The sequence below is a fragment of the Eupeodes corollae genome, chromosome 2 (assembly GCF_945859685.1).
Source record: "Eupeodes corollae chromosome 2, idEupCoro1.1, whole genome shotgun sequence".
Classification (NCBI taxonomy): Eukaryota; Metazoa; Arthropoda; class Insecta; order Diptera; family Syrphidae; genus Eupeodes; species Eupeodes corollae.
This window is the reverse complement of record NC_079148.1, coordinates 1,985,717-1,996,492: the sequence shown is the minus strand read 5'-3', so window position 1 is coordinate 1,996,492 and position 10,776 is coordinate 1,985,717. Positions and strand designations below refer to the sequence as shown.

Below are 10,776 nucleotides of genomic sequence, written 5' to 3'. Positions count from 1 at the left end.
AGTGCCCACATACACGATATCGGCTCTTTTACTTTGCAAACATGACCTGCCCCAAATACCAACAAAATCAATTCAAATGGTCCATTTTCGTGTACTTGGACACTGTATGCTTGTAGGAAAAATCTCTTTAACGTCAAATAATAATTGCCCGATATTGCTATATGCACAAAACCACCACGTCATCTGTATTGATAGAAATCTCCAAAAATTCCAAAAGGGTATTTTTTAGACGTGCTAATTCAATCTGACAGCTATCATAAAAGGATTGGAATAATAAAAACCACACTTCACAAAAAAAAAACCGATATAAAAATTTAATTCCTTACAATTTATTAAAATAAAAACGTAGAGCTTAGGGACTTTTGACAGGATATATAGGGTCCGACAGATAACTTTTTTTTTGAAAATGCTATACAAACATCGTGTGTAGCTTCGGTTGTCTGACACGCAGCGCCTCCTGTTGAAACCAAAGCAAGGTCTGGTCTATAGGGTGGATGTTGGATTTCTTCGAAACCACAATCTTGCGCAGCAGCCTTGGAAACTCGCGCCGTGTGTACAGGAGCGTTGTCATGAAGAAGCAACACACCCCCTGCGAGTTTACCCCGTCTTTTCTTTTTTTCTTTTTTTTGTACTCAATGAGCAATATTCCCTTTGAGTCCCAAAAAACTGTGGCCATGAGCTTTCCGGCAGACGGAGTGACTTTGAAATTCTTCGGATGGTCTGTTTCTTTTTTATGCCACTGCATGGAATCTTGTTTGCTTTCAGGGTCATAGTAGTGAACCCATGTTTCGTCCCAAGTAACAATTCGATCCATAACACCGTCCGCGTTCTCACTACACATCTCCAAAAGCTCTCTACAGCATGCGATTCTCACTTTTTCCTGAGGCGCTGTGAGCATTCGAGGCGCCCACCTTGCACTGATCATGTGACACACTGAAGGTTTTTATACCGATAGCAAACATTACCCAGTTGTAGCTTTTGTAACACTCGTGAACATGGAACACATCTCACTTACATTTCCTTATCACATGCATCAATTGAGTAAGCATTTGGGACCCTACGAAGTAGACGAAAACCTTAAATACTCTTGTTTATCTAGAAGAGACGATCTTCTCTAAATAAAGGATCACTCAAACTTTAGGTAGCGAAAATTCACGCATGTTTTAATTCAAATAAAAACACAGATCGGTATTTACAATTTCTCTTTATTTCGTGATCAGCTAAAGTGAGAAAATGGTAGCTTTTTAATTCAATAATGAGATAGGCACCTAATTACTAACTTTATTTCAAACCAAACGACTGAAAGGAAACATATTTTAAACAAAAAAATAAATGAAATTCTTCGTAAATGCCATTGACGCATTTATTCTTAACTTTTCAGTATAAATTTCGAAAACAAAAATAATGTGTGTTCGTGTAAATTAAATAAAATACAAAAAATTCAACCATTTAGAACCAAGAAAAACGTAATATAGTAAATTTCATTCAATTAAAACAGGTATTTCAGTGTCTTTCTTTTAAGCATCTGCTTTGGAGATGTGCTTCATTTTTTCTTGTGCGAATAAGGTGGCGTGGCATAGAACTTTCTTTTCTTCAATGTGCTCTTCAGTGGTGTAGCTGTTACATAAAACAAAAATACAAATCAATATGGAACGATTCAATTGCTTTTGTGAGCCAAAAAACAAACCATATAAAGAGTAAAGAGACTCTTTGTTGTTAACTGGAGTACGTGGCTCTGATGAACCATTATTACTGTTGGTGTTCTCCTTGTCGAAATCGACGTACTGTGTCCAGTATGCCGACGGGATCTTCATCAGATTCTGCATAACCGAGAACTGCATGTGGATCTCGGTGAAGATGGCGTGTTGATCGGGATCGGGGCTTGAGTAACCAACAATTGTAGGGCCAAAGACACGAGAGATATTCTCGATGGGCATTCTCACTTCGGGACACTCGGCTATCCGCTGGAAATGCAGGATCAGGAATGCTAGAGTGTCGCGATTGGCGTGTGGCATCTGGTTGATGGCGTTGTACAAATTTCTTTGTATTTCGTTCTCGTTGACATCTTGCACTGCATTACAGAAATCTTTCCATAAGCCTGTAGGGATGAGAGGTTCACGCAGAGAACGCAAAAAGTCTTTGATGCAACCACACAGGACATGCACATCGATGTCGGTCAGATGTGGTTTTCCTTTGCCGCGAAGGAATCTCTCCTTGAGCGCTTTCACTTCTCGTTCGGAACCTGACACCCTGTAAATTCCGACTTCATTTAAACCTCGATTTTCGATCTCGAAAACACAGTGGACAATCAGAGCTGGAATCATGGGGGAAACTGGTGGAGCGTGATCGCTTATGTAGCCCATCAAACCCTTAAGGGTAGGGGTTCCACTCTGAGGTACGCAGGTCACGGTAAGAACTCCGCGGCAGTCAACGTGGCAGCATAGTTGACAATCGCGACATTTCAACGCCACTGAACCAAAACGAATTCTAAAAAAAGATGGAAGAACCTTAGGAGTGATAAACATCGAGTGAGAAGGAATAAAGAATCTTACTTTTTCTGGCAATGGGTGCATGTGTCTGTTCGGATGAAAGTTTTTGAGGAGAAGTTATGCTGGCGCATCATACTTCTATGTTTGACTGCTGGCGACGCTGTTGGGAATGGATTAACCGACAGAGTCACAGGCATTTCCTTCAGCGGAGACTGACGTCGTGGAGTGTAGTTGTTGCTGGATCGTGGCATCTTCGACTGCGGACTCGAACTAGGAACCTCCTCTGGTCGATGCATCATCTCTTCTGCAGGAATTGGAACCGCTTCAATTGTTGATTCGGCACGGATGGCTCCGCTGCCATCTTGGGGAATTGTTACCTTTGTGGTTGCACAAATTTTCTCGTTCACCCCAATTTCTAAGGTGTGTTTGTTGGAATTAGCAGCCGAACGTCTTTGTGGTGTAGGAGCTTTAGGTGTCCCCGTACTAAGTCGTGATCTCTTTCCACCAACATAAGGACCAGTGTTCTTGGGCAGCGATGGACGATGCTTTTGCCAGTTCTTTGATGAACGGACATCAAGAAAATCATCCTCAGATTGTGTTAGCGAGAGATCTGAGAGGAAGGAACCTGTGGAATTTATGTCGTTGCCGAATTTCTCTTCTATATGTGTATTCAGGGATTTGCGTTTTTTCTGTTGGAATGTGTTGAGGAAGGCCAATTTGTCTTTGGTCTCCTCATTGATGTCACGCTCATTTCGAAGGAGGTCTGCAACAGCTATTATTTTTTTCTCCTGTTAAAAGAGAATAAGAATATTCAAAAAATAGGAAAATATTTTTAGCTCAAGGAAGCATGGCTAGTAGGAATTCTGCGTACATCGAGATTTTTGATAAAAAATTTGTAAGGATAAAATCATTGGGAAATTCTAAACGCTTATTGGATTGCAATAGATTCGCTCCAACAACAAAATTTGGAAATGGCTATAATTTAATATATTATATCGTTCATATGGTCATTTTATGGAGTATTTTTCATTTTTAACCAAAAACAAATATGGCATGTAACATTGACCTATGATATGAAGTGAATTTCATTAAATAACAATGATCTTGTTTAGGCTTGACACTGATTAAAAATAAACGATAATAGAGCCAGTGTCTGCAACCTAACTTTTTGTTAAAGTTGTAGTCTTATTTAAAATTTTGCTATCTGAATTTTGGATATGAAATTTACAGATATATTTTGCTAAACGTTATTTTAAAATATAACCGGATTGTACAAAATTGGTTAAAATGTTGTTTTAAAGGAAATTAATCCAATTACATTACATTACACACTACTTAGCACATGAATGTACAGAGGAGAGAAGACAGCACCTTGAGCGACAAGACTATGTAAGGCGATATCAACACAAGACAGAAGGACAGAAGAGAAAGAACAACAGACAGAAAGAACACATGACAACAGCACGCGGTAGGTTTCGAGACGGTCTCCCATCTGTCTACTAGCAAGCTTACTGATTTTTTTTTTGTATTCACAACCACTCAAGGTTTTATTAGTACCCTTTATATGGTTATATTTAAACACAGTGCGAGCGTTAGGAAAAAAGGGAAGGATTTAAAAGGAGATACCGGTGCACATTGGTCTTAAAGTTCTGAACATCAAAATGAGAGGGAAAAACAGAGTTGGCCAAAGCATTCCACATTCTCGATGTGCGATTTAAGAAAGAATCTCTGTACTTGAAATTGAGCTCAAGGGTAAACTGATGAGCATTCCTAGAAGTGCGAGTATTACGGTTGAATTGTTTAAGGGGTGGAATGGAACTGGCTAATTCGACAGAACATTGTTTGTAAAAATATCTATAAAATAACGAAAGGCATGAAACATTGCGACGGTGTTCTAGCGATGTAAATGTTTCGATTACAGTTCTGTCGCCTATCATTTTTAAGGCCCTTTTTTGAATTCTATCCAAGAGATTTAAATTTGTTTTGGGGGCACCTGCCCAGATATGCGAATTATATTCAAGCTTTGGACGGATAAAAGCTTTGTAGATTATAGCCAGATCAGAAGGGGTGACAAATTTCTTGCATCTTCGGAGAAATCCTAAGCATCTGGCAGCATTTTTGGCGATATCGAATATGTGATCATTCCATAAGAGGTGATCTGTGATATTCATACCAAGTACTGAAAGTTGATTAGTTTCCTGGATGCAAGTGCCGCTCATGGATAGCGGCATCGGGGGTGGGTTACGCTTTAACGACAGGAGACAGCATTGCGTTTTCGAAGCATTAAATTCTACACGGTTTTGATTCCCCATTGGACAATGCTGTCAAGATCAGAATTTAATGAGCTTATCATACGCTGCCGTTTAAATTCCACATTCGAAGGACAAGGATTTGAATCTAGAAACGAATATGAAAAGCTGAGGGTACTGTCGTCGGCGAAACAGTTTTATGGATTAGAAGTGACACACAAGAGATCGTTTATGAATATAAGGAAGAGAGTCGGAGACAAAACGGAGCCCTGGGGGACACCAGCATTTATTTTTTGAATTTCAGACATGAAACCATCCAATACAACTTGTATTGAACGGTTAGAAAGGTAATTTCTAATCCAACGAAGAAGAGATTCATCAATACCAAAAGCACGCATTTTTCATAAGAAGCTTGGTGCCAAACTCTATCAAATGCTTTTGAAATATCAAGTGCAATAATCTTACTTTCTCCAAAACGATGTAAAGATTTATTCCACTGTTCGGTGAGATGAACCACGGATCACCAGTGGACCTATTGCTACGAAAGCCATACTGTCGGTCATTAAGAAGCTTCCGTTCTTCAAGATATTTCTTAAGCTGAAAATTATTCAGCGTTTCCATGACCTTAGAAAGAAGGGACGTAGGTGCAATTGGACGATAGTTTGAGGGAGAGGAGGATTCGCCTTTTTGCTTGATTTCGGTGATCATGGGAACCGAAGCTTTATCAGTGACTAGGTCGTTGCCTAATTAATCAGATTAAATTTGCTTAGAATGAAAAAAAATATATACATATAAATAAAAATTGGGATTTTAAGGCAAATTTAGTGAAACATTCACTTCAATCTAAGCCATGACTCATGTTTGCAAAATTATGTAAAGAAAAGGAACTCATATAAATCGGCAGCATTATTGATCCATACAGATCTGAATACAATCAATGTTTGGATCTCTGGAGATGAAATCGTTAACAAAGTTTCAAAGCTTGACGTCTGTTATAGCCACTCGGTGAACCTTTTATATTTAAAGAAAAAAAAAATGAGTGCCCTATTTATCCTATCGTCTTCATATTCTTTTTAATGAAACGCTCAACTTGTCCAGAACTTTGAAAAGTTCTTACATAACTAAACCATAAAAACCATAAAAAGGAAAAAAGGAATGAAATACAATGATATCCCCTTGCTAAACTCACCGTTATTGAGGTCATATCGTTTAATTGTAAATTCATTACATTTGTCACAATCAACATGGCTTTGTTAAAACAAGTCAACTTGTCAACCTTCTTCATTTTCCTCTCGATTCGTTTAAAAAACGAAGTTGAATTTGTCTACACAGTTTCCAGTAAGGTATGTTAATAAATTGTGTCCACCAAACTGAAGGCTCTAGGTTTTGACGATACATTTATTATATTCTTCTTATTTAAATAGCGCATCGTATAGCATCATATTTGGGAATGTGGGGTAGTCATAATTTTACACTAACTCTGGCATACCACAAGGAAGTCACTTAGGACCTGTACTGTTTATTATATATGTTAGCGATTTACCTTCGATTATGAAACACTTGTCCTATTTAATTTAAGCTGATGGCATAAAAATTTTCAAAATTGTTAAGCTCTATTGACGAATGCTTTCGTCGACTGCTTAGGATGATTTAATAGTTTTCGCAAAAATTTTAATATAAAGAAGAACTTTACGTAACATAGACAAATTTAAGGCAATGTGTTTTACATGCAAGCATAATTATTTGACTTTAAATTCTGAATTAGAATCCTCTTGAGTACATTTTTTTTTCTGGCCTAGGTATTCTCTAGTCCTCAAGTATAGGACCCATATTTAAGGGATGTTCTACATTTTTCTTTTTTTGCCCAAGATAATAAAAGAAATAAAAAAATGATGCAATACAAAAATTATTATTAAAGTTTTTCAAGTTACCATACTCAAAATATTAAGGAATCGACTTTAGAGCACTTAACTTCGATCGGAAAATACCAAAAATAACCATTCTGGGGTATATCTTTTTTACGGGAATTAACTGACTATTTTTCAAAATTGGGTAAATCGGTAAAGTGACAAGTACCCTTGTTTTTAGAAATTATGATTTAAATTATCGATTTACTTTAATGAAACTTAAGATAATGAATATTTTCAAGTTCTTGGACAGAACTGAAACTGATGTTTCATACAAAGTTTATGGTTTATTTAACTCCTTTTTTCACAAAATTGCTTAACGCCTTTTAAGGATTCTTCTAATATAAGTTTTTATGATATGATAAACGACAGTTCCTATGAAAAAATAAGTCCAGTATTTTAACCGACACTAACTATAATATAAATATAAAAAATTGCCCCGATTATATTGCTTAATTTTTAGTCATGTTCTATTCATTTCTCGAGGTAGAAAGGTTTGATTATTTATAAAAGAAACGTGATAAATCGTTTTGAAAAAAAGTGTTTTTGCCGGATTTTAAACAAGGCCCTTTTGTCTGCCCAGAGATGAGTCTACTTGACTATGCAAAAGTGTACTAGATTTTGCTGTTTTCAATTCTCTTAAAAAATAAAACATGGTTTAACATTTGGTTCCTTGAACTTGATTACAGAAGGTTTTTTTTAAATCTATAGGTTGGGTTAAATTGGCTGTCCGTGATGAAGTAGGACACACTTACCAGTTTAAATGGCTCATTTTGATACCACATGAATCTTGAGGCTTTCTTCCAAGCTCAATAAAGCCAATTTGAGTTTCTTACGAAACGTAAGAGGCTGATTATGTTAATATCATTTAGATCTTTATAAAAGAATTCTCCTATGTAATTCTTGCATTTTTTAGCTAGAGCAGGACTTGTACAGAGAAGGCGAAGAACTGTTTCCCACTCTTTGTCATCCATACAGCTTCTGCAAAAGTCATTTTAGACAGTGCCCGGTTATGACACCGATTATCGAGCTTATATGTCACCTGCTTAGAGATATTAAGCACCTTTCTAGTGTAGGTTAAATTTGTGACCTGACATGGTTATGTTGTTACATCTGGTGTTTGCCTTCTTCATAGCGTCCTGCATTAGCAATAGTTTACATGTAGCGGTTGGTATGCCAGCATTTGCTAAACGTGGTAGAATGGGTTGTACTGTACCATTCCAGACGAGTTTATCTGCCTTACAGATTCCTGGAATGTCTCTATGGCCCGGAACACAGCAGGGGTGAATATTAAATTGTTGCGCCATCTCCATTAGAGATGATCGACAGTTATGGATTGTTATAGAGCTTGTATAGACAGAGTCTAAAGATTTGATAGCGGTCTGACTATCTGAGAAAATACAGACATCAGATGTTGATATCACGTTTTTTTTTAAGCCAGGACAATACTTCTTTTATCGCTAAAAGTTCCGCCTAGAACACGCAACAATGATTGGGAAGGCGGAAAGAGATACTTAATTTCAGTCGTTCAGAGTACACACCTCCACCAACCCCTTATTTAGTTTTGGAACCATCTGTATAAAAATGGATTAACCCATCTTCCAGGAATGTCCTATCCTCCCAGAAAGATCTGGGAGGTATAGAAACCTGGAAATTTCTGTCGAATTACAGTTGGGTGATGGTGTAGTCTGTGTGCTTTGGAATTTATTCTAAATACCTAAGAACTACGGAGTGGCCAATGTTGTTGTTAGGCCAATGCGACGAAGCTTTGAGGCGAATAGTAGAGCTTACAGCTATTTGATTGCTAAAAATGTAAAGAGGTGTTAGGTAGATTAAGGTGCCTAGTGCCGCAGATGGGGTCGTGCGAAGCGATCCGCTTATACACAGGCAAGCTTAACGTTGGACTTTATTTATTTTGTCGCGGTTTGTAACTTTCTCTAAAGCAGTTCACCATACTGCCACACCGTACATTAAAATCGGTCTGATTACCGGTGTGTATAGCCAATGCTCAATGCTCAGGTTCCATTAACATAAGGAGGGCTAACAAATGGAATTGTGTTTCCTCGAAATCCATTGTTTTTATAATTTTCCTTATTTTTTTTTTAATTTTGAGTTTGAAAATAATTAATTTTTTCGAAATTAGATAAACATTTTAAAAATAAAAAAACTTTTATCAGAATAATTTAGGTTTTGTCTTTGTGTTCCAGCCTTTTCTAAAAAATGCCACTACCACTACCACTACTCTTTTGGTAACTCACTTCCCAGTGTTTTACGGGAGATAGCAACATTGAATCGAAATTGTAAAACTTTTCTTTATCTCCCCCAGGAGGCTATCTGCAATATCAACAATATGTATGTTTTTGAGCTCTAGACGAAAGAAAGTAGACATGTAAGACTTCTAACAAAACAAATCTTTGGAGAATTGTCACAAGTAGCACAACTCCCTATGTGTTGTAAATGTATGAATCAAGAATTTCTATTTTTTGGACAGTATTTCGTTATGCCAGCAACAAATGGAATTCAAATTTGGAAAGCAAACATTTAATTTAAAACAATTTAATTTGTTTTATTACAATAAATGTTAGACATAATTTTAACAAAAATGAAGTTTTGTTTCTAATTACTCTCAACTTTTCCCTAAGGACGCACATATTTTAAGTTAAGAATTGTTGGACTACTGTATGGAGATCTTAAAGGCATGCAAAATAAACACCTCGCAACAGTTGGCTTTGTTCTCAGACTTAAAAATCTGAAATGAAATGATTTATTTATAATTTTGGACGATAGAGGACGACAGAAAAAACAATATCTAAGATCCTGGGAACCCTACAAGAAACCAACTCAATATACTAATGTTATTTATCGTTTCTGAGCGTTACGGCAAACAAAATAAATAACTATTTAAAAACCAACAATAAGATAAGCCCTACAGTTTGTACTTAATTAAATAGATTTAAACAAAAAAAATACAGTTTTCTTTACATGCTACTGTTTCAGAATTAAAATTCTTTGTGACACCTACTAAGCCCCTTCCACAAAAAAAATACAATACCTCCTATTTTCAATTTTTGTTTTCATCTTTTTTTTTTAACATAAAACTTGTTTTATTTAAACTTAAATATAGTTTACTTACCATTTGATCACGATCGTGTTCAGCTTCGCGTCTAGCTTTACTTTCCATTTCGAGTAGACGCCTCGCATGAAACAGTTTAGTTTCCAAATCAGCCATATTCTGTAGGGAAGCGTCCAATTCTTTCTGAATACGCTGTGCCTCTCGTGTCCCACTTAAGCATTCCAAACGAAAGGCTTCTTGTAGTTTTAATACTTTCAAAAATTCTGCAATCAATCAGACAACGAGACAAACATTAAAACCTAATTAAAACACGACTTAAAAACAAATTTAAAAAAGAATTCAAACCTTCTTCAGCCGTTCCATCGGTAAGCACATGAATGCAACGCCGAATATCATCGAAAGCCGCTATGGTTGATAGCGCAGACATTTTTTCTTCAATGATAATAGAATAAAAGTATTTATTTTTTCTGATCGATTCTTTATTAATAATTATTTTGTCACTTTTCTCTTTAAATAATCTTTTACATGAAAATATATTTTAATTTATTTTAACTTTTCTTCTCTTCTCTTGAATGAAATCCCGTTTATCTTGTATTTCTTTTTAAATTGAATATTGACAGCAGCTGCCGTTGGTAAGAAGAAAAGAGTTCAGTGGGATATTTGAAGGCGGGAACGTAATGATAAATTAATATAAAAGATCTGTTCGATTCAAATTAATATGAACTAATGCTGGGTTTACATGTTGAAGTTTTAAGAAAGTCACCGACTAGGCAACTTATTTTTCAGCAAATTAAACTTTATTTTTTCGGAGAGCGAGAAAAAGGAGCGGGACAACGTCAGCTCAGTAAGCAATTGTACTGTTTGAATGGATTAGTTTGAATGAATATTTTGTTTTCCTTTTGTTTAGAAATGGAAGTTATGTACTGATCAATTATAAAGGCCCAACTATAATAGGCATAAGCAAACATAAGCTTATGTCAAAAACCCAACGAAAATTCACTTAAGTTTGCGAAATTACTGCATAGCTATAATGCAATTTTGCTCACGTATCTACATGT

General features: G+C 36.2%; 1 protein-coding gene across 1 annotated transcript; it reads right to left on the bottom strand.

Moving 5' to 3' along the window:
* Positions 1–1,342: 1,342 nt before the first annotated feature.
* On the bottom strand, positions 1,343–10,338 carry LOC129946191 (rac GTPase-activating protein 1). The gene is made up of 5 exons (XM_056056285.1): positions 10,064–10,338; positions 9,779–9,981; positions 2,553–3,277; positions 1,688–2,487; positions 1,343–1,617 (listed from the first exon to the last, which is right to left on the bottom strand). The coding sequence occupies exons 1-5, from the start codon at positions 10,143–10,145 to the stop codon at positions 1,544–1,546; spliced, it is 1,884 nt and encodes a 627-aa protein (XP_055912260.1). The 5' UTR covers positions 10,146–10,338; the 3' UTR covers positions 1,343–1,543.
* Positions 10,339–10,776: the final 438 nt, after the last annotated feature.